Source organism: Stegastes partitus, unplaced genomic scaffold, assembly GCF_000690725.1.
Source record: "Stegastes partitus isolate 25-593 unplaced genomic scaffold, Stegastes_partitus-1.0.2 Scaffold852, whole genome shotgun sequence".
In the NCBI taxonomy this organism is placed as follows: domain Eukaryota; kingdom Metazoa; phylum Chordata; class Actinopteri; family Pomacentridae; genus Stegastes; species Stegastes partitus.
The window spans coordinates 235,508-262,061 of record NW_007578583.1 but is presented as its reverse complement, the minus strand read 5'-3'; the positions used below and the strand labels follow the sequence as shown (position 1 = coordinate 262,061).

The window sequence follows — 26,554 nt, the reverse complement described above, 5'->3', positions numbered from 1 at the left end:
TTAAATAATATCAGTCAATACAAATGTGTGAATATGAAAGACGTGTCTGTGCTCATTCTGTGTTGTCTTCACAGGGAACTGTCCAAAATCAGGAACCACGATGCCTTTGTTTCCCATCAGGCGGAGCTCGCTCACCGGCAGCTGGCTGAGGCACTCAAGCAGACTCACACCAACTCAGAGTAAGTCTGTCAAAGCACCGACGTGGCCTTCAGTTCATTCAGTCTCTGTCACAAATTCATCAAGTTGATGCAAAATTAAGCCAAATCAAGAACCTTATTTATCTGTTCAATGTAACAGATTTATTTCAAGCTTATTTGCACCTTCAGCAAATAAATTACACAAAACTACAGAGAAGTGTTTTACTGTCGGGACGATTACACAGACAACAGATTGATGTCTGGTTCTACCATCAGTGCATGCCTGCTGTACACGGTCGTTTTTGTCCTTATTTATTACTGCCAGAAAATATGTGTTATGAGGGGCTAAGTAAAGAGATCTCTCACAACATCCATCTTCTAGGATGAAGAATAAGTGCAGCAGCAGTTTAGTAGGATTGCAGTGCAAAAGCACAATATGTGACCTCCCGAATGATCTATGTGCTCCTCCTAGTGTGGTCCAGGGTTATCATGAGCTGTATGAGCTGCAGAGGGCTCGCCTTGAGGCTCAGCTGCTCCAGATGACAGAGGACAGAGACTGCTGGAGCCAGCTCACCTTCTGCCTTGCCCTCAAGGTATGTGAGGCCATGGCGTCATTTTTTTCATTCAGTTTGACTCATTTCTCGTGTGCTGTTTTATGTGAAGGTGTATTATTGTTATGCTGAAGAAATAATGTGATCTGACTTTGGTGATGGATCAGAAATGAGGATGAGAAATTGGTCAATATGCACCAATGGAGGCCACAGTCAACAAAGTATAGTGATAAGGCAGATAGCAGGACAAAGATTTTGCTGTTTCCACTATGTTTATCAGTAAATATGATTTTATAGTGTGCTCAGAGCTGCTCATGGTGGATTTACTGTTTCAACATTAAATTTCTACGACAATAATTTTTAGATTCTGAGGATCAAAATTCTGCTCAAAGATGCTCAGTAAAAATAAAATGATTGATCCAGAAGTGTTTGTTGTGTTTTTATGACTGTTAGGTGATCAGTGTGAAGAAGCTGCAGCTGGTCAGTCGGCTGCATACCATCGAGCAAAGCTGGTTCAAGACAGCAGAACACTGCATTCTTTTCCTCACGTCAACGGTAAATATTCACTTCCTATTTCTTAACATTTTTCTTAATACTTAATGCCACAGATACAGATTGCTTTGCAAATGATGATTCAGTTAGAATCTGACTATGACAGTGACCCTCCTGCTTTAGGATACAGAAGACCTTAAGAACATTATGGAGCTTAATGACCGCTGGAAAGAGCAGCTGACTGCTCTCATGTCGCAGCTGAAGCAGACTGAGCATGCTCAGTGTGCAACCATCAGTAGCACTCAGCAAGGCATCGCCAAGTGGCTTTCCTTCTGCACCACAAAAAATAAGTAAGAAAAGCTGGAATAACAATGGGAAATATTTCACATTTTGTGATTATCTATTAATATAAACCCTTGTCTTTTTTTAAGGTCTGCTGATGCAAAATATGATAAAACGTCAGTGGAGGAGCTGCATGCTGATTTGAAGCTGTGGTCGAATGTGAGACATTTATTTGTTCTGTTTGTGTGTTGTATGTATCGTACCTTTATTATCTATCTAAAGTGTCTTATTTCTGACATCTTTCTGAACTCTTACAATGGTCTCATCGTCATCATGTATTTCATCTGTCTTACCTCTATCATGTTTTTGATCTCATCACATCACCTCATCACTTGTGTCTGTCTCTTCTGCCTCGTCTCTCATAATGATCATCACTTGTCAAATCTGATCCATGTCACCTACTGTAGGCCACGCTGTCATCTGTCTGCAGTGTCTCACCTCTGTCATCTGTCTGAAAATCTCTCTTCAAGCTGGAAATTAATTTACAATGAAAAGTTATCTGCATAGGTCGTAGTTGAGCAGTGAACACTTGATGCTCTAACATTCTCTGTAGTGGGTTAAGCTGGAGTTTTTCTGACTCAGGGACAGCGTTGTGGCCATTTTGGCAGTCTTCATTTACTGTAAATATTCCAAAACCATTGTGGGTATGATAAACTTTAGGGCCAAACAGCACGTCCAGTAAATAGCAAAGTTATTTTGCATTCTGTTTCTTGCAGATGTTGGCGCTCCAGTGTGAGCACTACCAAGGTGAGAAGCAGCTTTGCTGCCAGCAGACACTGGGCGAAATTTGCAGTCGCCAGGAAAAATGGCTGAAAATGAGCCTTCACCTGTTCAGAAGACACACTTCTCCTCATAGTGAACCCCCCGGAGGCCAGCAGGCCCTCAGAGAACTGGACGGGGTTCTATCTGAGCTCCTCAAAGAGCTGGAAACACAAGTCAGTGGAGAGAACGGTGAGAGTCGACAGACCCTAGACTTATACTCTCACACACACAAACAGTGTTCTTCATGTATGTGTCTCTTTTTTGTGTATTTTAATGGGACTCAGTGTGATAGATAAGCATAGCATAGATATCTGTAACATACGGATGGACTCAAGTGCTGAAACTAATTGCAGCCATGTCATTTCAGGGATCCACAGACGGATCACGTCACTGCTCGGGTTGATAGAGTCGTGGGTTTCCAAAATTGGCGCAGTGAATGGACAGCCAGAAATGATGTCTGTCTCTGATTGGCTGAAGCTGGAGAAAGCATTGCGTGATTGGCAGAGTCTGGCTGATGAAGCTTTACAGTGCATCTCCATCACGCAAACAGAGAGTGAAAAAGACCAGAACAAGCCTGACATATAGTATGTTTTTCATGATATTACTCGTCTTAATTTATAAACTAAGGTTTCTCATTATTTTGTTCACATGTTTTTGCATTCCAAAGTTCCATATACAATCAGTGTTCTGTGTTTGTGATCAATGTATGTGTATAATTATTGCTAATTTCTGCAAAGTTCACCTTAATTTGCTCTTTACTTGTATTCACCATGTACTTAAGTAAGGCTTTTGAGAAAAATGATAGTTTCTAAGACATTTCAAGCCTCTAAGCGAGTAGTTTTTTAATTTGCACATTAAAAAAAACCCTATCAGACTTATAGAAAAAACTAAGGCCACAAGTGTTTGCTTACTGAAATTTAAATATATCCCTGTAGTTCTTTGTCATTAGTCTAAAATGCTCTGTTGTGTGGGTTTGTTCCAACAGCACTGAGACAGAACACATGTTAGACAAAGTGCAGGAGTTCATAACCAGCCTGTCCAACTTCACTGAGGGTGAGAACCAAACGCTCCGTGAAGAAGTGAGTACTGCTCACGCTCAGTAATACTGTCAGAGGAGGTTTGCAGATTCTGAAAATGTCGCACAAAAGCATCACTTAAGCACACCGTAAATCAGTTGTTTTGGACCAAACATGTCAGCTCCATGAGTGTGGTGCTCAGATCTCACACAGTAAGTTCTCTCTGTACCTGCTCTGCATGACGTCTTATGCTGTTGTCTGTAGGGCCACGAACAGAGTCCACCGTAGCTGCTGAGGGAGAGGAGATGGTTGATCTGATCATTTTTTATAGTGACTTGCTTTTCAAAGGATTTTCTGTAAAGTATCAGAGGGCTGTCTTGAGTTTTAATGTTGTCTTTCCTACCAGGTCAGCTCTGTTCACATGGCTCAGACTCGCTGGATGTTGGATCTGTTGATCCTCATGGTGCCCGACCATAGCGAAGAGCAGAACCAAGAACAAGAACCCCACTACATCGCAAAGATCTCACTGCAGACTCTGGATGAGGATGCAAAGATGCTGACTAGGAAACTGGACTATTTTTCCAGCTACATCACCAGGTACCAGAAGCCGTTCAAATTAACAGTTAGGCAGATGCTGTTTACTGCAGCACCTGGCAGGTGGTGTGCAGCCTGAACATGTCTTTACGCTACACATACCAACAACACATCGTAATACAGCAGCTCAGGTAGGTCATTTTCTTTTAGATGACAATGGATGTGCAGGGCAGGCAGGCATTCATAGACATATAACTGAAGGAGGACTGTATGAGGTGTAGTTCTACTCCTGAACTTCAGCTAAAGATTTCTACGTCCATTTTTGACTCCAGCTCATGCACCCTGATTCTGGAGGAGCGGGTTCTCCTGAACCCACATGAAGCTGACGAGGAAAACGTGATGAATGAGTGCAAAAATCTGCAGGTAAAGAGTGATCTGAAGTTGATTTTGTTGTGTTGTGAAAATGTTTCTGTATGTTTTCTCCATTACAAACCTGTAATGCTCTCCTCAGAGGGAGTGTGTTGATTGGGTGGAGACCTGTATGATGCTGCTCTCAGGAGTTCATGGTGGTCCTGTGGAGCTGCCTGTCAAGCAATCAGTACTGACGTCCAACGGTAACGTCCTGGTCTCTCCAGCAGAAAGCATGGAGACTCTGGTGAGGATTCAACTCAGTTACAACCCAGAACAATTTGTTGTATTAATTACTGATTGAATTATGACTACAGATGAGTGTGTGCATGGATGCAAATATCTTTTTTCTTTTTATTATTGGAGAAATTTCACCTTGACTTGTGAGTCTGGTGTCAGGTAGCAGACAGTGAAACTGATATGACAGTGAAATACAGCTGACATCAGAAGGGAGGGTTCAGATTTGAGATCTGGAAAATATAAGAGGTGAGAGGATTGAGAGTAATGCCAAAGTATAATTTAGTGTTTTTCTGATTGTATTGCTGGCTATTTGTGTGTGTGTGTGTGTGTGTGTGTGTGTGTGTGTGTGTGTGTGTGTGTGTGTGTGTGTGTGTGTGTGTGTTTACAGGTAAATGAAGAGGCTTCAGCAGAGCCTCCAACAGACTGTGAAGTCAAAGACATCAAAGATGAGAGTGAGGCAGAACTAAAAGAGGTTAGTCACATTAACAAACACTGTTTAAAAAAAGATCAACAACACACTGTTTTCCTTGGACGTTCTATAAATGCATGACGGTGTCCAGACATTAAAATGGTAAAACATCACAGTGAATTTTTAGGGTTCGAGAGGTAGAAAGAAACCAGAGTGTTAGTTATGATGAAAAGCAGCAGGTTTTTCCTGTAGCAAGATGACACGTCCTTTAACTAAGGGATAAATGTTCAAGCTGCTTATTAGATTTGTGCTTTGGGAAGCATAACGGAAGCTGAGACACTATTAAGCAAAGGCTTGAATATAAAGATGTATTAAACTTTGCTCCTTTATATTTCTGACCAGCACTGCTCGGTATGACTGTACTCTTACTTCTTGACAGAGCACTGCTGAAGGAAATGAAACACAACAACAAGAGGTTTGTAAAGTGTACATTTATGGGTCTTTGCAAAGATTATTGAACTTTGTGTGATTAAAAAATAAATTAACATATGTTACACCTGCAGTCTTCAGGTCCGGAAATCTTTGGGATATTGTGCAGTTTGGACAGAATTTCATTCAATTTCCATTTTAAGGAATTAAATATACTCTTGTGGAAAACAGGGAATTTTAAATTTGGGTTTTATGAAAGAAGCACGGCTTGCTTCACACTTTGTATTCACCAGACTGACTGGAAACAAACAGTGTTTTTGTTCTTGTCCTGCAGGGGGAGCTAACGGTTTGTGACAGCCCTGTGGTGAGGCTGATCGACTATGATGGAATTGTCACGCAAAAGAAGCTGGGAGAGACCAGTGTCCATCTGAACGGGGTTGGACTTCATACCCATCATCATACCCTTGATCACTATTAATGTGTGTTTCACTGTCTATGGAACTGATCAGCCTGTCTGTCTGTCTGTCTGTCTGTGTGTCCCTCTGACCACCTGTCTGTCCCTCTGACCGTCTGTCTGTCTGTGTGTCCCTCTGACCGCCTGTCTGTCCCTCTGACCGTCTGTCTGTCTGTGTGTCCCTCTGACCGTCTGTCTGTCTGTCCCTCTGACCACCCGTCTGTCTGTCTGTCTGTCCATCCCTCTGACCGTCTGTCTGTCTGTCCCTCTGACCACCCGTCTGTCTGTCTGTCTGTCCATCCCTCTGACCGTCTGTCTGTCTGTCCCTCTGACCACCTGTCTGCCTGTCTGTCTGTCTGTCCATCCCTCTGACCACCTGTCTGTCTGTCTGTCAGACTGATGAGCTGGTTGTGTCTCCAGTGACAGAAGAAACCCAGAAAGCTCTCAGTGATCTGACCACAGCAGGATTACTGCAGCGTGAACTGCAGTAAGTGTACTTTTTCATCGTTACATGGAACAATTATATTTCTGGAACGTTACCAACACTGTAAATATATGTACAGTATGACTCACATCATCTTTTAGTGTGATTTTTTTTTTCTTGATCCTTTCCTTATCAATATTTTTTCCATGACTACTTCAAAACAGCAAGGATATTGATGCATATCTAGATTTTGTAAGATTTTCCAAACACTGTTTGAAACAATCATTGACTATAAACTCTTCTGTGCCACATGGGAAGTGATGTTTTTGACTTTTTATTACAATAAGAATTGGGAAGCTAGCATGAACAGCCATTGAAACCCCATCTGAATAATTAGCACACTCATAATTAGATGAAAATATATTTTTGCACCTTGCAAACTTAATTTATCAGGCAAAATCATATCAGAGGTAGCAAGGAAATAAATGTACACACTTCTTTGGTTGTCTACACTTTAGACACGTTTTTGTGGCTGCTCAGAAATAAAGCCAGACGGCTACTGACTTGTGCGATTGCAAAGGACATCCAAGTTAGATTTCTTGTCCATTGTCCCGCAGTGATTCTGAGGTGCGAGTGAAGATCGCTGAGGAGAGAGCGCTGAAAGCTGAGGACGACCTGCAGGCAGCGCTGGAGAAGATTAAAGACCTGGAGAGACAACTGCAGGGTCGGCCCAGTCTGGAGTCCAGAGGTAATGAAGGCGCAGACTATACAACTGATGGTATTAACTGTTAACTATGGTACAAGTCCTTCTCTGTTTGTGTTTCAGAGGAAAAGAAGCCACCACCTTCCCCATTACCAGTAACAGCACCAGCTCCTGTAAGGAAAACCACAGCTGAAAGCAAACCAACAAGCGGCACCAAGAAAACCAGGAAACGATGATGAGACGTGCAGTCAGAGCATATTATGACTCTGTTTGTATGTTTGAGAGTTTGGGTTTGGCTTTTCTTATTCAGAATGCACAACTTCTGTACAACCTTTAATATCACTTTGTGGTGTTATTTATTTAATGGCTTGCTGTGGCTTTGTTTAAGCTCATGCTACGTTTTCTGACTGAATGCAGTTAAAAGTTGTTCGTGCCCTATTCGAAAATTAAAGTTTGTGTCGATATTTCATGAAGACTTTTCTGAAATGAATTTTGACACCTTTTGTTGCGCTAAATGCTCAAGGTGAACAATGTCATTTTGCACCACATCTATCACTTTATAGTGTGATTATTTGACCTGTTTACATACAGTAGAGGCTCAAGTCCCTAAATGCTAAAGCTCATTGCTATAAACCATGTGAAATTATTCAGCTTCAGTTTTTGTGTTCTTTGACAGAGGATTAAAACTACAAGAAGATAAGAACGAGTAGCTCACAGTCACCTTGCATATTTTAAATATTACTGATAATTTACACTTCATCTGTTAACAGTCTGATCACATCATTGGCGAGTCCGTCTCTGGCTCCTCCTCTGCCTCTCCTTCCACGGCAGGCGGGGGAGGTGGCGGGAGGGATGCAAGGTCAGAGTTCAGGTTTAGGAGATCTGGAGGGAGAGGAAGGACCAAAGCAGGATGGAGGAGACGGAGGGAGGCCCGAAATCCATCCCAGGCAGCGAGCTCACTTTCTGCTGCTTTCACCTGGAGAGAAGAAGGACCTGCTGAGCTGAAACATGTTTTTTTTTTTTTTGTTTTTTTTAAAATACAAACACAGCTGAAAATTAAGAAATGATCCTAATAGGCTGAACCCAACCTGAAAACTAAACCATGTTTTACTAATAATGTGTCTAATAACACGTCTCCAAATATTGGTTGTATCTTTAGTTGAATGCTATATTTGACCGAAGCATCTAAAATGCAGAAACAAGCGTTAAAATATTAAACAAGGATTGTTAAATTATAAAAACCCATATGGTTACTCACTCTGACCGGCTGCTGCCTCTTGGCCTCGGCCTCAGCAGCTAGACTCTGCTGTAACTCCACAGGAAAACTGAGCTCATCTCTGACAGAAAATCAAACACAAGCACCGCCCAGCCTGGTCAGCAGGGACATCACAGCGCACTACAAATCTCTATATTGCTTTTAGCTGTTTACCAGGAAAAATCAGTGTGTGCAGAGAAAAATCATTCTCATTCTTGTGCTGTTCTGTTCCAATGAGCCTCTGTTTCTTTCAGGTTTATGGGTTTCCATCAAAATAATCGTAATTTTATTTAGTCACTCAAAGTGTTCGCTCTTAAAATCAGGTTTTGCACTCAGAACCTCTTCCTGAACCAGCCTACCACACAGAGATGTGGCATGAAAGGAACATCAACATCTTTCTCTCCATAAACAGCAACTAAAAGTAAACCGGGATGTTTGCTATTCCAAGATGTAACATGGTGTAAGAGCTTTTTGGTCTTGACTTCCAGGAAAATGTAATCATTCATGAACCTAAATAGATGAAGTGGAGGAAGGAAAACACAAAAAAGACGAATTAACAATCACAAAATAACGAGTTAACTTTGTATCTCCAGTCTTACATGTCTGCTCTCTCCACCCTGATGCCCCAGCGACAAACAACAGAGTCAGCAGCTGCCTGGATCTGCTCCCCGATCCTCCGCCGGTGCAGCAGGATGTGGCTGAATGTGTGCTGGGCCACAACGTCTCTGACTGCTGCCTGGACCACGTTCTGCAGAACCGTGATCAGACTGGACAGAGCTGCACTGCACAGAGCCAGGTTCTCTATTTGGTAATAACACACTGCACTCAGCTCTGGCCTCACCAGGTCCTTTGTCACCACCTGCATACAAACATATGAAGAACTGTCGGCCGACATCTTTTTTACTGTGACAGCTCTAATGTGTGTGTGTCTGTACTTTGTACCATGTGAGGGGGAACCTTTAGCATTTTCAGTCGAATGTCGACCTTGTGACACACATCAAGGAGCGGGAGGTAGAAAATGAGGCCTGGAGAGAGGAGGAGAAGGCAGAAGGATATTAGATAAAACCCTAGTGAGCCTTCTCTTAAGAATCTTCACTTCATTAGTGTCTATGAGCTGCTATGATGTGCTACAATGCTTCCTCTCCTTCCAGCTGATTGCTGGTAATGACTGTGATTCGTTAACAACGTTCTGCACAGAACCTTAACCTTTGACCCCCACAGTGAGGCAATCTGGTTGTTCAGTGGCCCAATACCTTATTAAGAAACTTTAAGTTGATTTGTCTTTTAATTTGTCACCCATCTGCACATTAGTTTTGTTCATTTATACATAGTAATAAATTCTGTTTACAGTCTGTCATACCGTTACTCATGGAGACTAACTAACCTGTAACTGGACAGTCTAGTTCAGACGATGATTCGTCCTCGGAAATAGTTTCCCATCATTTGTGTTATGAATATTCTAACAACAACAATAAAAATCCATTATCTATACACCACTTTATCCTCTGTAGGGTTGCGGAGGGGCTGGAGCCCAGGCAGGGTTCATCCTGGACAGGTCACCAGTCCATCACAGAGAAATACAGCACACTCACATTCACACCTACGGACAGTTTAGGATCACTGATTAACCTCAGCGTGTTTTTGGATGTGGGAGGAACCCACGCTGCACAGGGAGAACATGCCAACTCCAAACAAAAAGGCTCCAGGGCCTTCTAGCTGTGTGGCAACAGTGTTAGTAATAATAATTAAATTAAGGAAAAAAGAGCACCTAACAGGCCTCAACCACTGCAGCACCACTACTGCACACCTTTTGCAGATGTTAACATACTCCCAAGGTTTGAAATGAACTGTATTACTGTTTTTTAATCAATGAGCATAAAAAAAATCAACAGTAATCTGAGCTGACCGGGTCCCCGGGGTTTTCCACGCAGTAGGTGACCCAGTCTGAAGATCACAGCTCTCTCGTGCTCCCTCACTACCTGTAAACCAAAATGACAGCCTTCAGTCAGACGGTGTGTATGAACAGAAGCCACTGATGAGTAGAGTGTCAGACTGACATGTAAAACAACTTCTATCAAACGTCTTGGTCTAATATCACACACAGTGGAGTCAGAATGTATCAGATCATCGGCACATTTTTGCTGTGTCGACTTTGTATTTATCACATTTCTGTTAGAAATGAGCTGTGTTGGGGTAGCGCTTTACAAAGTACAGTGCTGTATTTACCTCACATTTGTTTGCAACTAAGTTTTGTAATCACATCATAGCTACTTTGCCGCTGGCTTTGCATTATTAAAGAGCACAAAAGAATGCAAAAGTAATGTAATGATTAGTGTGATGAGTTACTTTCCACAGGGGGGTAGGTAAGTAAAGTATGGTGCTGCTTTAATGTAAATTAACAATAAATGTGTATATACATGACTTTAAAAAAAAGAAAATAAAAAACGACCCCAACACTAGACATGAAACAAGGGCAAGAAAACAGCTCATTTACATGCTGAAAAACCTCATATTCATCTAAATATTTTACTTTGTTAGGGCAGAAACAGCATTTTGACAATTAAAAGAAGATAAATATTCCCAGTTACACTTATTAAAATGTTATTAGGCCTTCTGGACCATCACAACTGAACTAAACATGAACTTCATCCATCCCTCAAATTCAATATAATTACTTCTCCATCACAACCTGCAGGTGAAGTTTTTTCCTCTATCTAGTCCTTTACCTAATTCTACTGACGACGTTTTGCTCATTTTTGTGAAGAAGATTATTGTAGTTCGTACTTTGACACAAAACCAGATGGACAGAGGCAGGAAGAGGAGAACCAGAACCAAGACAGAGACCATCAGCAGCCACTCAAACACACCCAGGTTCTTGCGCTTTAGACCTGCAGAAACCCACAGTAGTTAACTGGAAAAACTCTTTTTACGTCAAACCAAACACAGGACAAAGGTCTCAAAATGGAGTATAAGCTAAAGGTTTTAAAATTTTAAATCACAGATCACAAGTTCCAAAAACTGCAATAACACAACATAGAAATATCAACACAACAAAGCTTTCCTAACCAACACCACCAGGTTCCTCCTCAGTCTTCAACTCACCGTCCTCCTGTTCCGCTGCCTCCAGGAGCCCCAGGTTCTCCTCCTTGACCTCGTCCTCTCTCACACTGTCTATGTCCACCACAGCAGGTTTCAGCTTCACTTCTGTCTCCTGCACTTCATTTGTCTCCGGCTTCTCCTTCTGCAGCCTCTCTTTCCTCTCCGCTGGTGCTTCAGGGAGCCGTCGTGCCTTGGCCGCCCTTTGCCGTTGACCTCTCGGAGGCACTAAGGCTCCCCTGTCCCTCTCCTTCCTCGGCACCGCTCTGGATCTTGGTGAGTGATTGGGTTGGACATTTGAGGACTTCTCCATGCTGGCTGGAGGCTCTGCATAGAAGAGATGGCTGTTGGGATGTTTTCACTAGATGGGTTGCTGGAGGGGGTTCTGTTTGGGAGAAAGGAGAGAGGAAGAACAAATTTTTGGATATTTACCGCTGGGTGTTGCTTCCTCTGACTGGATACTGACGTTTGAATGTGGGAGTAGGAGAGCAGTGGGAGTGTTACCTACCGGCCTCTGTGTTTTTTTCAAATACTTTTATGTCAGTGACCTTTGGTGAGCTTGACATTTAATATCTGTTGTCAAAGCAGTGCCTTAAAATAACTAGAATAAAATAAAATGTCACGATAGTATGATAAAAAATATCATGGCATATTAATAACGGTAGGCTTTCTTAAACAGTGCAACAAAAATATCACATCTGTCCCTCTTTTCCACAGAATCACAAGGGCCTGTTGAAACATAAACGAAAGCATTTCTGGATGAAGATATTGGTTCAGCTTTTAAGATTTGGTTCGATTTGTTTGTGTTTCATTTCTTTCTGAGTAAAGAAAGTGAATACCATTGATAGATGTGCGTAATCCAGAATTGAAGGTTTGCTGTTGGGACTAATGGTGTCAATGCAGCTCAGGGAGTCAGTCTGTCTTCACCGGGAATGTGCCGACTCAGGCCTTGAGGGGCTGAGGGAGTTTGTTTTCTCTGTTTTGACAGAAGAAGACATACAGCAGCCTCCCTACGGTGTCCTTAATCAAACATGCTCACTGTGTCACCCATATTTAACTGCATTCAATCAATCTTGTTTGACTTGCATGTACAAAAAGTCAGAAAGAGACACACACAAACATGAATGTTCACCAAGGTTGTAGGCACCTCTTCTACATGTCTGCCAAGTGAAGACAAAGACCACATTCAATAAATACAGTAGCTTTATTCATAGCCCAGGAGGACAAAATGTGCAAGTAAAGCTGACACCCTTCGCAACCTGCACAATGTATCATCTCTACATCTCTTGCTGTTGTGATTCACCCCGCCCATGTGAGCCACGCTGTCGTTAGCAAACGAACATACCTGTACCACGAAAGGTAAACGACGCAACGTTGAAGGTGCGCTTAATTTATTGTTCCCCTCATCCCGAACTTGAGCCAGCACTTCACAGCGGCTGTGTGGTGACTTATTTATATCTATATTTTAGTTTTACATAAGATATTACAAATAATTTTACTGTACTGATCATGAAGAATGTGCCACTTCATACAAAAGGTTTCAACGAGGTGTTGGTTATTTTTATTTTTTTTCAGAGCAGCTTAACTTCGCTCCTGCAACGAACGAGCTGTTTAACGACGTCAGTTTAATTTAGCAGCCAACTGAAACCGTGTTCTTTTAATTCACGTGAACCATTTCTGACTAGAAGTTTCAGCGAACACACGTTGGTGAAAACAAAACAACAGCGTACGGAGCTGTTGGCGGTTAACGCCGTTAACGTGTCCGGTGGTTTGCTTCAGCGACAGGTGCGGAGAGAGAGAGCGGAGCTAAAGCTAAGGAAAGATCTAGATGTCCATCTGTGGGACGATGCGGACAACGTACTGAAGACTTCAGGTAACTTAACACCATGTTTTTTTTTTTTTTTGCAACCATTTCACGACGACACACGGCAGTTACGTTAGGGATAGCGTTGATTTTAACGTACTCCAAATTACAAGAGCCGAGCTGAAGCTAAGTCTCTCTCTGGTTGTAGACGGTGGAGGCTAACTGTTGCTAACGGTCTGTGCCGCCAGTGATGACGCGTCGGAGCGCTAGCAGCTAACCACAGTCCTTATTACTGTTAGCAGCGTAGCCTGTTATTTATCTCCAAGAAAGTATACAGTATTGGACAATGACATTACTTGTGGTAGTTAGCATGCACTTTTCAGGCAACGAAGATGGATTATATTGCCATCACCTACTGTCATAATTTTTTTTCTGTTGAGACACTGGTACGTTTAAGGCGTCGTGGTGCTTTCAGGGACGTTGGATCAACTTCCGTTATTTTATTATTATTGTTTTTTAAACCGTTTTATTTATTCCACATAGTTAAAACAGATGAAGATGAACAAAAATCCCAGTTTTACAGCCCACTCAGTCCATATCATGTTACCTTCAGTCATAAGTACATATAATAAAATATAAGTAATATATAAAAAAAAGTAAGCTTTTACAAGATTGAATTTCCCTTCTGGGATAAATAAAATATTTTTCATTTCATTTCATTTCATTTCATACCTCCTTTTTTTTTTAAATAGAAAAAAAGAGGTATTTAGAGCCCTGGTATCGCTTGTATTATCGGTTTCCATCTTCTCTCAAATGTTTCAGTTGTAGTCTTGCTGTAGTTTTTTCTATAATAAAAACCTTTTTTACTGTCTGTCCATCGCATTATGTTGGGTGTGTGTGTGGCTTCAACTAATTGATTGTGATCATTTTCTTTGCTATCAAGAACAGGACTCTCAATAGGTAGCTGCTATCACTGTCTATCTGATCTTCAGATAAAAAGTGTATACAGGGTTGGGTCAAGATGTAGATCAGTACCCAGAATTCTGTTTGTTTCTGTTTTCACACACCTCCAGAAGTCTATGATCCAATACATGAGTGAAGTCACCCACCATGTCACAGTTCCTCCAGCACAAATCTGATGTTTTACGGTGTTTTGCGATGACAGATTAAAGTAACGCGTCTTCACTTTCCAATCAGACTCCCTCCATGTTAGTTAATTTTTGTCCAGATCGGAACGTTTCCTCCCAATTATCGTCCGTTATTATTACGTTTGCTTCCAATTCCCATTTAGCATCCATATTGTTGTCATTGGATTCACATTGTAGTGCTTTATATATTTTTGAAAGCTTCTGTTATTTTTAATGTGCAACATCATTAACGTTGACTTGAGGAGACTGCCATAATGTTCATACCCACCGGATGACTGTACTAGACACAAGAGTAAGGGTTAGCGAGGTATGTTGAGTCTAAATCCAGAATTTTCAAACTCTTCTAACCTGCTAGATCACAATCCTATAAGTTATACCCTAATAATGCATACGTTCCCTCCCCTCGCTGTCTGAGTTCAGGATGTAATGTGTTGCCGTTGTTCTAATTGTCCTCTTGCCTGCCCTTCTTGCTGTGTTTCCAGACAAAGTAGGCAAGATGAACCAGGAAGACGTTTTGACAAAGCTAAAGAAGGATGTTCGCTCGTTGCTCATTTCATCCAAGATGGGCTTGGAGCCTGATCTGCTCAAGCGAGACTACTTTACCATGTTGGGGCATCCAATGCCATTGAAACTCCTGGGTTTCAGAAATGTGGTGGATATGGCGAGGTCAATGCCAGATGTGGTGTCTCTTAACTTCAGGGCAGATAATACCCTATATCTAAAAGGTAGTCTTTTTTTTTTGTTTCACGTTTATGTATATATCAATACTGTTTTAACGTTTAAACAAAAGGCTATTAGAGTCTGAGGCAGAGGTCCTCATTTCTGATTTTTGTTGCCTTCAAACACCCGATCAAGGTTCATGATTTCATGCTCTCACTTTCATCTCCTGTGTCGCAGCTGTCAGTGGAGAATCTACTCGAAACATCGAGGAGCTGGTAGCCAAGCAGCGCGTGTCTCGAGCCGACAAGAAGGTCAAAAAATTTAATTTCAACCAATTCTCATCTCATGCCTGCCCTGCTGTGGTCGTCCCAAGAAGAGGATCTGCTCCTCCGTCTCTTCCGTACCAGCTGAGGACACAGCTCCGCCTTCTGCTCTCCAAGGTATGACTTCAAAGTTTTGTGTGCAGGTTGGTTGTAATAATTTTAATTTCTCTCACCAGGACGCACTGTGGATGTTCTCCATAACAAACTGGACTGTTTAAGCCTGCTGAAGTTTGAATGACTCTGTATAAACTAATAATCCCTGAGATGGGACAAATTTGAACAAGATAAATGCAGAGATTGTTGTTAATAGGGTCGGCTTTTTTTAGACTTCATAATGTCTGTATAGACTTTTCTGTGTAATACTGACATAGACCTCACAAAATAAGAGAATCAAAGGCCTGGCTAGCTTTTCTGTTTACATTCTTTTCTATTTTTATTAGTTTTAACAGAATTGTTGCTTACGAAACGTTGCTTTGTCATTGCACTTTAATTTGGAGTAACGATGAGGTCGCCCTCCCAGGGTCCACTTCGGGTGTCTGACCTCGAGGCCTTTTTCTTGCGCTGCTTCGGCCTCCCGCTGCGTGCCCACAACTATGGCTTCTACTCCATTGGAGAGATGCTGGAGGCAGCAGCGGACATGATCGTCATCCAACAAAGCAGGCTTGGCTCAGTTGTGACCCTGAGGGAACATATGATACCCAGGCCGCTGCTTGGACCCGCCAGCTCATCAAGGAGGACTGGACCCATAAATCCAGGATCACCTAGAAAAATTGAGGTTGAGACATCAACAAAACCTCGAGGTGTGTCTTTAAAGAGTTGGGTTTATTTAGGGAGTAAGTGCAACAGAGACTCGTACAGTCTTTTTGAAACATCTTATTGCTCTCCAGCTGAAGTTCCAGTGAAGCAGAATCCTTGGGAGCAGCCTTCTACTGAGACTTCCTGGGGCTCGGACCATAACAAGTCCACATCTGTCAAAGACAAGTCAGAAATGGCTGAAAAGAACCAGGAAGCCACACCTGTACCCTGCCAAGAGGGTCAGCTCTTTCACAAACGCTTCCTCAAGGTTTGTTATCAGTTGAAAGGTAGTTTCAGGTAGCTTGGTAGTTGCTTATGAAGTCCTTGTTAGCTACCTAATACAAGAACATAAAGGAACACTTTTCTCTTGCGTAAGCTAGATACACAAACAAAACTTAACCAGATGACAGCTTGCTAAAAACTAAACTATATAAAAACTAATGTCAAGAACTCAGAATGTGATTGGTGAGGATTCATTTTGACATACCAGAACAGAAATGCGAAACATGGTTCTATCTGACTGAATTATGTCATTAGGAGGAAAAGTAATTAGTGTAAAATTATCAATTTTAAGTGCTTATCTTTTTTTTTTTGTCTCTGTTTCTTCTTAAAATTTATATCAGCTAGAGGAGGAGCTCCGTCAGCAAATCCTGGAGAATGGAGTTGCTGGCACCATCAGTCAGGAGCTGAAGGACAAGCTACGAAAGGTCAGACTTCACGCTGGATTCTAAACACAAGTGCAACAGCAAGTGGGCAAAGCAGCAGGTCTTAGTCTCACAGGCACCTCAAGTCCCCCTGCTGTCACGGTTCATGTATATGTAGCAGCCTGAAGTGCAAAAGGGCTGCGCGAAGTGGAATATAAATCAAAAGATGTGATGATTTCATACATTTATTCTCAGACTGTCACCTTTCTGGTCTTATTGCTCTTTAACAGCTACGCCAATCACAGTGATGGATGACAGCCGCAGCTCGACAAATAAAAGGACACATCTGTAGAAAATCATAATGTTGTCTTTACGCCCCACAGCGGCACAGCATCAACAAATAGTCCCACAGATCTGCAGCCAGTGGCAGACTGTGTGTGTGGGGGTGTTTTTAAATGTAATTTGTAGGGTTATGATAGCAATAAATGATGAAATGTTATTGAGGGAGTTTATACCAGTCATACAGTATTTAATGTACTAATTCTGGTGACTTATTGTGGAACCGAAAGGTAGCCGAGTGATGTGTTTCCAAGTACGTTTTAATAAAGCAGAGTCTTGTAGTGAAAGCCTTCACATGTCGACAACCCTCTGCAGGTTGTCAGTCAGACGAGGGGCGGATTATCGGTTCACGACTTGCCTGCTGAGTACAAGGTAAACAAAATGTATACATCTTATTCGTGAGATTTTTAAACAGGTTAGTCGTGCAGCCTCAAACCTCTTCATTGTTTGAGGAAGTAGACCAGTGATTTTCAGTGTTCTGATTGTGTTTATTGCCCCTGTTTTCAAATGCATAGTACATTATGGCTCTAGGAAGTAACAGAGATGCTTTATGTTATTATTGTGGATGTTATATGTGGTGCTTTATGTCCCCCAGAGGCTTTTTGATGAGGACTTGCCTCTGCTACAGAGCGGCTTTGTCAGTGTCACAGAACTTGTTGGCGCCTTGAGTGACATTTTCCACCTCAAACCAGCAGAAGGTGTCAATGGACATCACTGGATAGTCATGAACCTACAGGACAGGAACAGTACACAACCAGGTGGGAGGATTAGTTCAGCAGCGTTACCAGTTCATGTCACCGTAGAAGCAAATGTTGTTTTGTTGTTGATTTTATGTTGTGTTGTTTTGTGTTGAGAACGCTTTTTACTCCAGTTTGCGTGTAGCTTTGTCTCAGTATCACAAAGACGTCAATCAGTGTTTGTGTCTGTGGTTAATACTTTCCTACCCAATGTCCTGTGGTGATAAATGATAATGTCACTTTGATAATGTTTACCGAAGCCTTCTCGTTGCATACTGACTTTCAATACATATGTGCCTCTCTTTTTTTCTAGAATCAAAAGAGATTAAAAATTTTGACGATAGTACAAAATTGCCGATTACAAACTACTACCTAAGCGAAAGAAAATCACCTTGGGAGGGTAAACTGGAAGAAGACAGTGATAATATCACAGCAGATGACAAGGACAAGGAGATGAGGAACATTACCAAGACCAAAGAAACGGTTAGTCAACAACATAGTAATTGTTGTCTTTGAGACCTTCAGTAATTAGAGCATCGTATGACGTAATGTCAGTACAGACCATGAATTTTAACTGCATATAACAGCTTGTCAGTGTCTCAGTACCCAGTGTACAATATTGATTTTATCTATGTGTACATGTTGGACATCGCTGACATCTAGTTCTATTTAAAAGTACTGTAGGATATGCTAAATACTGACTGTATAGAAACCCATTGCTAGGTCCTGCTCACCACGCTCACTTTGCTTGTAGAACTGTGAGGTGTACCCAACCCTGCAGTTACTCTGCAGCCCTGCTGTGCCCCTGGACGCCCTGCAGAGCCACCACCTCAAAGTACCGACACGTCGTGCTGCTCGAGAGCTAGTAGAAGTCTTGGTGGAACAGGTGGAGTCACCTGGACATTTCTACATCCGTTTCAGTGCGAGTGAGGAAGCCCAAGATCTGGAGGAGATGATGATGGACATGAGGTGGTGCACGTGTTGGTGACAGCGTAGAGTTTGTTGTCAAAGCATCAGCTAACATCGGCCTTTTCCATCTTTTTACTCTCCTCTTGTCTCCAAGACGATGTTACACCTATCCTGAGGTGTCCGAGCGCTACCGCCTACCTGAACAATTTGTCCGACGGGGTCAGGTCTGCTGCATATCACCCGCAGGCATGTGGGTGTACCGGGTGGTGATCCACCAGGTCCTCAGCCCCACGCACGTTGAGGTGTACTATGTTGACTATGGTGTTATGACAGTGGTACAGAGCGCCAACCTCAAGTTTCTAAAGTAGGGGCACATCAAACATTTAATCAGTTTAACAATACAAGTAGTATGACAAAGATGGCAGGTGTGTATTTTTTGTTGTGCTGCCTACAATACATGTGTCTGTTTTCCAGGTCAATTTATTCAGGTCTTCCAGCTCAAGCTGTTCCAGCGTCTCTCTCTGGAATTAAACCCACCACAGTAAGTCTGCCGTTTGTCTAACAGTATATTACATGTTTCTTGACAAATGGGAAACCTTATTACAAACGTCTGCATCAACTTTTATGTCAGTGCCAGCGTGCCCCCTGTCCCCAGCTGGACTGAAGCACTAAAGATAGTGTTGAATTTCACGTTCCTGCATGCATTCATCTTGTATTGCATGGCCTTGTTTGTGTGATTTTTGTTGTACATATCTCATCTCTTATGCAACTTGTTGAGAAAGCGTGTGTTTCTGTGGTGTTTAGAGAGCCAGCTTGAAGGGTCACCAACTTGTCTTGTACACGGGTTCAAAGTAGGACAGTAAACCACCTGACAGTTACAATAGTTATGGGTTTTTTATACAAATATTCACCATCAGCGTATTTTTACAAACCATATTACAAAACTGTACTTGTGTGGTTTTGCCGTTATCATTCAGTTTCATTAACAAGACAGCTGTGGTTGGTCTCTCGCAGGGGAGCTGGACTGCTGAGGCCACAGCCTCTTTCCAGAAACTGTGCACTGATCGCACCCTGGTGGGTGCGCTGAATTGTTACACTGGAGATGTGCTGCAGCTTTACCTGTGTGACACAAATACTGATAACGACATCTATATCCACGATGTTCTGCTGAGCCAAGGCCATGGGACGGCCTGCAGCCCTGCAGCCACTGCAGCGGTGAGTCACACACACAATACTTATTTGTATGATGACAATGATCTATAACAGCGTTTGATAAGTCAGCAGGTGTCTGTTTATAAATGTCAAAGCTGTACCGACTGAACACTAATATTTCCAACGCTTAATTCACTGTTCTGAGTCACTGTATGAGATACGCACTGAATAATTAAGACAGCTATGAATAATCAGTGTGTAATCATTAGTGATTTTAATTCATGCTTGGTTGTGTTAACTGGTCCTGCTTTTGCAGTTGTGTGTCCAGATCACGCCAGTGAGTCTCTACATGGGAAAGGGAATGTTTGAGCTGCCAGAGGTGGAAATAGAGGTGATTTCATTCCCCAAGTCAGCGGACAGCCGTGAACCGTCCACATCGGCCCCACTGAAGGTAGCACAGACACATACTACAGACCAGCTTATGTGTGAAAAGAAGTTGTAGCTCTGGCAGTGGATTGATTTTGGAAAGTTGTCAGACGTAGCCCCCACAATTGTGGGGTTGAAAAGCTGTCAGGGTGGGGAGGAGGTTTGCAATGCTATTGCACCATCCGACAGACACTTCTTATGTAGCATACAGAAGCTGAACACATCGGAGACGCAGCTTCTGTTGTTCTATGTGCAGTACAGCCACACAAAATCTAAGTGTCAATATTGGGTATTTTGAATGTTGGTGGTGGATTTGCACTCTCTTTGTCTCATTTCCCCCCTCCCCCCCTCCACACACACTTTCATTTTCTTACCCAGTCGTTTAATGTTGCTGTAAAGCTTTTATTCTCCACTGTCCATAGCTCTTATCTTACCAGCCATACTGTCAGTGCTGCAGGCCCACTGCAGAACATGGGCACACACACACACACACGCACACGCACACACACACACACACACACACACACACACAAGCAGAGTCAATGTACACGCTCGGATCAAGCACACACATCATCTTGCTGAAGGCCGAGTTGCAGTCCAATACTGCTTAATGTATAGTCACACTGTTGGAAGGTCACAGCTTGGTTGGACAGTAAATAAGATGAGAGCCAATCAGTGGGCTGTTTAATGGATATTGGATTACAAGATTGTCTCTCTCTTATGGTAATGAGTGGCAGGTTGTTAAACCGAACATACAGGAAGCAACATTTTACGGTGTTGCCCTGTACGATGTTGAAAACAGTCCAGAGCTTTTATGCCTCCAGGCCGACAACAGTGGGGCTGGGGGCATTATGTTTTTAGATTGTTCATCCGTCTCTCCTGTTCTTGTAAATGCAATGTCTTGAGGGAATTTCTTCAAATATGGCACAAATTTTCATTTGGACTCTGGTTTTATCTGGTGAGATTTCAGTGGTCCCATAAGGACAAATATCCACATGGATGCAAGGTTTTACTGATCAGAACTCAGTCATCAAAGGTTGCTTTTAACTTACAAAACTTGTCTTTGGCAATAGTTGAAGATGTCATATGCTAATTATTCACACAAATGTCTCAAAATGATGAAATGGTGACATTTTATGTCCATAAGGTCACAGGTTATGTCTGTTGGGCAGGAATGTACGCTGCAACTTGACTCGCTGGTGAAGGAATACAGCCACAAGGCAGTAGTTGTGGTTGTGTGTTGTTTAATATATGTGCACTGTGATGAAAAGCTGCATACGGTCAACTCATTGATGTCGTACCTGTGTTGACTTACCAGTTCAGCTTTGGGGTGTTGAAACATAGTTTAGTACAAAGCAGGCAGTAAGGCCTTTTATTGGTGCTTTCCTGGCTGTTAAGGTTTTTTTTTTTTTTTACACTTTGCTAATGTACTGTTGATGGATGGATAACTAGTCCTGCAATTTGATGTCAGAATGGTTCTGTAGACCAGGTGAAGTGGTAGAGTGTGTTCTTTTGCTCCTCTCCTCTGATCAGGTGAATTGTTACCATCGTTATAGAGCTGACAAAAATGGGTTCACAGTGCGTAACTATTAAAGTTGAATCTACATGGTACCTGGCTTTATATTAATTGGGAACAATGAAATGAACGCTTTCTGTTTGGTAACAAAGATGCAGCGAGCACCTCGGAATAACTACTTTAATGCAAACATGTACACCTGGTAGGTCTGACAGGTTCTCATGGGATCTGTTTTAATTTTCATCTACATAATTTATTTGCTAAATGACTGTCTGAAGGGTTTCTTTATTCACTCTTAGTGTCTTCTTATGCTTAATAACCTCTGACCAGCGCTCACGCTAAATCAAGTGATCACTGGGATAGTTTTCCGTATTCCAGTCGTCTATGTGGAAACTCTCAGTGCTGCATAAAGTGTTCACGGCTTGAAACAGTAATATCAGAACAGGACACATGTCTAATGTGCACAATTAGCATGAAACATTAATTATTAAATGATGATATTGCATTTACTAGGAAGATTATTCAAATTTACATCACCTGTGTTACCGTGAACATAAAGAATTGGGCTTGGTTTCATGCCGATACCATTCAGGAAAAGTTGCCTGGATTGGCTCCAATCCTGTGATCTTAGCATCGGGACGTCTCTATATAGATATATATATATATAAAAGATACAGGAGTGTTTTTTTGATGTTGTAGTTTGAAGAGGAAGAGCTACCTGCGCTGGAGTACATCTATGATGATGAGCTCAGCCCCCACATCCAGGTATGAGCACCTGATCCAAAGGAACACCATCACTGCCGTTTTCAAACATTTCTGATTTCAGCTTTTGTATGACACTTTGAAACACTGCAGGATTAACTGTGCTGTTTTTAATTCAATATAGATTACTAGAAGTTGCCTTATAGGTTACCGTTTTGGTAACTGATAATGCCTGAATAAGATTAAGGCTGAACAATTGTGTATTCAAATGTAGCTAAAAATATCACTTGCTATGCGTAACTCTGCTTTGCATTACGTAGTCACACTTCTCTTACATCCAAAATGCACGGCAGCACATCTACAATGCCTTGTTTCGTTTGTGTGTTGTTCAGGGCGAAGGGGACAACCCGTTCAGCACTCTGCTAAATGTCCAACCCCGTTGTGAGGAAGACTGCACATTGACCAATGAGGCGCCTCCGACCAGCCCCGCATGTCCCCCCACCAGCCCTCTGGCTCCTCCAGACCTCATCGAGATGACCCGGGCTCACTGTAAAGCCGATGCTGAAGTAAGAGCACATCAGGAATCACTGTGGATGAAGGTGTTGTAGGAACATGTCATATTGACCTGGATTTGTTACGTAACAATCACAAACCTCGGCCTCGCTGGTAATCACATGACAGTCGGGAGACGAACAGACTCGTCCGATGATATTTAATCTTATGGAGATTCACTGAAGTGCAACTCCAACAGAGACCTGACCCTGATTATGTTGTGACCAGTGTTAAGCACCAGGGTCTGATAGTAGTGATACAGAGAGAGTCCCCGGCTGAGGAGTCCCTGTTATCTGCATGATAAAGGTGAAGCGGTGCTGTTTGGAGGTCAGACGCTACTATAAGTCTGCATTGTTTTGTTTGAATCTCGGTCAGATCTCTGGACACGAGCCTGACGACGGAGCTCTGCCTCTCAGCTGAAATATTCACTCTGCATTTCTCTTCTTTATTATTCATCGTTACTCCTCTTATTCTTTCAGAAAATACAAAAGACAAATACTGTTGCACCTTCTTTGTTTGTGCTGTGGCTCATCCAGATTTCCACAACATGTCTGTCAGCCACAAATAGAGAAACAAGTAAGAGTTGTGTTTATCGTCCAGTAAAGAAGATTTCCTCTGTTCTCAGGTAATGACTCCTCCAAATACTCCATCCAGCAGTACTTCCAGCCCCTGCTGTCCTACACCAGGACAAGTGCAACAGCAGCCCGAGGTCACTACCCCCTCAAGGGTCAGACCACCTGTGATCCCGAGGACTCTGAACCTCCACATTCCTGACCTGGCCCCGATGCAGGACTGCACTCAGGGTACGGATACACGCATACAGATTTATTTAACACATACATACACAATGTGAATATCGTCCACGACCAGCAGAATCCAACCTGCAGAAGCCTTTAAGATTCAAATTACAACAGATTTATAGAAAAAGACGCACTTTGCCTTATTCGGTTTGATGTAGGGTGTAGACATATCAGCAAACGTTGTTTCTCATGTGAATTTGTCGTTGAATGTTATTATATTTATTTATATGTTAAGATTGCATTACTTTCTTGTGAACCTCTGCAGTTTGTGGCATCTGGTAGAACCACAGATTTCAAAGTTTTGTTTTTCCTTCCCTGCATCTATTGCAAATATAATTCTGAAAAATGTTGTACTTTGGAGATGTGACTTTAGCAACAATTCAACCTGCGTCGTTTTAGTCTTTTAGTTGTTTACATCTTGCCACTAAAATGATGCTGAACCAGCTACACTTAGAAAATAAAATACTACGTTTGAAATATTGCGTTAGAATTTCTTGAGAAAGTCTTCACTCGGCGTTTGTCGTTGGTAAGAGGTAAGAATAGTGAACATTTCCTACTCACTGTAGAACGATAACAATATTGAACAAAAGTCCTAATGTACACACAAAGCCTTTGTTTTGTCTCTCGCACACACACACACACACACACACACACACACACACACACACATTTTCTAACAGAATTATACAATGACCTTCATTAACCTGCCCATGTACACTCATTCGCTCCATCACTCTCTCTACCATACACACAGAGAAAAGCCTTCAATGAAATTAGAGTGTGCCCATGGATGCAGAGAGGACGTATTGATTTCCACCCTGCTGCTTGCAGTGGTGGATGTACCTGCAGTGAGAACCTGACACAGATTCAATTAGACCTGTTACCAGAGCTATTTGACCCAACAAGCTGCTTTCATTGCATTTGTCCTGATATCGATACACTGCTGCTCGACCACGCTTCCACTTGCACCACGTTAGTGAAAAAAGCACAACAGTGGATTAAGGAAGATTTATCTACAAATCGCTGTTTGCAGGTTGTAGCGTTGCAGCGAGCTGCACACCAACTGCACGAATACAGATAAGAACACAAGATGGAAACGAGAGTTAGTGCAGGACGGATTAGAAGAAACGTTAGTGTGTTTTGGAAAAGTGTGACTGAGTCCCACGGCACAATTCGACAACTTGCTGACTGTATTCCCTGTAGTTTATATCAATTCTTTGTCTTCATACTTGTTTGTCACTTGTGTATTTTGTGTTTCAGTGCTGACTTCCCTCAGAGACCTGACATTGCAAAAAGCTTGACTCAAAAAAAAAATCTACCCTTACACTTGCAAAGTCTGCACTTGTGCCTTGTCACAATGATCTTGTATCTGTCTTGCTATGCCTCCAGCTCAGTGTGACAGAGAGCAGACTTGTTACACATGAAGGGTCAGTACTCTGAATGAACCGAAAATGACAATTTCCTGAGTTATTAATTATTAAATGATGGACTCCCTTACCCCCGTGCCTGCCCTGAAGGTCTAACATATGCGGACCGCTCACAAGCTGATGGTGCAACACTACGCTTCAGTTCTAATCAATGAAACTACACCAGAGGTATGAGCAGCACCACGGAGATGTCCACCACAAACGGGAAAATATTTTTGAGGTGTGTGCAGCCCTGTTACCCACAAATGGGCCATTAAGTGGCTGTGCTTTGTTAGAATCAGACTATCAGTATATGGGAAATGTGAGCTTAGCATCTAACAGGGCTTCCACTTTGTCTTGGCCACAGTGATGGAAATGTATTTAACAGCTGATGTTTGCTCAGTGCCATTACTTCTTCAGAGTCTGCCGTATTGTGTAGATATTAACTTATTACACAAAAAAAATGTCCTTTTTACAACATTAGAGACACAGCAATCCAAAAAGCTCACCATCTTGTTTTGCCCTAACTCTTATGCCATACATGTACAGCAGGTGTAGCCAGTAAAAAAAAATCCACCGTTCACCACATCTGCTCTGCAAACGCTCCGCATGCTTCACACATTCAGTGCAGCCACAAGGTTAGAATAGCACCAGATAAGAATCTTGCTTTCGCTGGCATCCACTGATGGGCTTTTCTGCTTTTCTGCTGTGACATTCTGGTGGACTGATGGAGTGCTGGGGACACCCTGGCATCCCTCTCAGGAGTGGGCACGTACCCAACAAACATCTCTGACCACAACTCACAGCAGGAGGTGTCGTAAGGTGCTCTTTCAGCCTGGGACTTAAAATGTAAATGGACCATTAGGTATTAAAACGGTGTTGCTTGGGCAGGTTCTCCACCGGGAAGCACAACAGATGTTCTGCTGACGTGAGAATAAAATAAAAATGTGCAATATTAGATATTAAATTAATATTGAATGTGTGTCGTTCTGTTTTTCAGGTGTGCCTGCTTTTCCCGTCCACTGGCAAAATGCTGGCTTTCTGTCTCCTTTCTTTGGGACCAGGTCAGTGGCTCCTCCTACAGCTGCTCCAACACATCTGTCAGACCAACTGCACGAGTGACTCTTAACAAAGACGGAGTGTTTATACAAGAACAAATACATTTCTCATAAAATATCTAACAGCCTTTGAAAATGCTGTTTACAAGTCATTTTGTTAGCAAGGACCTGAGTTATTTACCATCTTCATACGGCATTTTAATCTAAATTAGTTTAACCCTTATGTTCGGCTCCGTTTACAAGTTTGATGTTGCCCTCTTCTAACTAGAATGACAGGAAATCAGTAGTTCTTTTATAATTGTGAATCGTCTTGTAAAGTCTTATTTTAAAA

The 26,554-nt window shown here is 42.2% G+C and overlaps 3 protein-coding genes across 3 annotated transcripts in view; 2 read left to right on the top strand and 1 right to left on the bottom strand.

The window, feature by feature from the left end:
- The window catches only part of axdnd1 (axonemal dynein light chain domain containing 1), a 12,399-nt gene extending 5,212 nt beyond the window's left edge, over positions 1–7,187 (top strand). Inside the window, exons 10-24 of the mRNA XM_008293034.1 lie at positions 75–179; positions 610–730; positions 1,142–1,243; positions 1,364–1,530; positions 1,612–1,681; positions 2,239–2,473; positions 2,652–2,868; positions 3,270–3,363; positions 3,707–3,897; positions 4,167–4,257; positions 4,346–4,489; positions 5,655–5,756; positions 6,170–6,261; positions 6,816–6,946; positions 7,025–7,187. Coding sequence (XP_008291256.1) covers positions 75–179; positions 610–730; positions 1,142–1,243; positions 1,364–1,530; positions 1,612–1,681; positions 2,239–2,473; positions 2,652–2,868; positions 3,270–3,363; positions 3,707–3,897; positions 4,167–4,257; positions 4,346–4,489; positions 5,655–5,756; positions 6,170–6,261; positions 6,816–6,946; positions 7,025–7,137 — 1,975 coding nt within the window. The 3' untranslated portion in view covers positions 7,138–7,187. The remainder of the gene's footprint in view (positions 1–74; positions 180–609; positions 731–1,141; positions 1,244–1,363; positions 1,531–1,611; positions 1,682–2,238; positions 2,474–2,651; positions 2,869–3,269; positions 3,364–3,706; positions 3,898–4,166; positions 4,258–4,345; positions 4,490–5,654; positions 5,757–6,169; positions 6,262–6,815; positions 6,947–7,024) is intronic.
- Positions 7,188–7,676: 489 nt separating this feature from the next.
- On the bottom strand, positions 7,677–11,565 carry nphs2 (NPHS2 stomatin family member, podocin). Its single transcript, XM_008293028.1, has 7 exons — positions 11,259–11,565; positions 10,941–11,044; positions 10,063–10,135; positions 9,099–9,181; positions 8,756–9,015; positions 8,160–8,238; positions 7,677–7,877 (listed from the first exon to the last, which is right to left on the bottom strand). Exons 1-7 carry the CDS (start codon positions 11,563–11,565, stop codon positions 7,677–7,679), a joined length of 1,107 nt encoding a protein of 368 aa, XP_008291250.1.
- Positions 11,566–14,700: 3,135 nt separating this feature from the next.
- On the top strand, positions 14,701–26,317 carry tdrd5 (tudor domain containing 5). Its single transcript, XM_008293033.1, has 17 exons — positions 14,701–14,929; positions 15,102–15,304; positions 15,708–15,987; positions 16,075–16,250; positions 16,606–16,689; positions 17,281–17,337; positions 17,561–17,723; positions 18,016–18,185; positions 18,457–18,671; positions 18,766–18,975; positions 19,086–19,152; positions 19,626–19,820; positions 20,080–20,214; positions 22,405–22,470; positions 22,800–22,973; positions 23,585–23,762; positions 26,166–26,317. Exons 1-17 carry the CDS (start codon positions 14,701–14,703, stop codon positions 26,285–26,287), a joined length of 2,724 nt encoding a protein of 907 aa, XP_008291255.1. The 3' UTR covers positions 26,288–26,317.
- Positions 26,318–26,554: the final 237 nt, after the last annotated feature.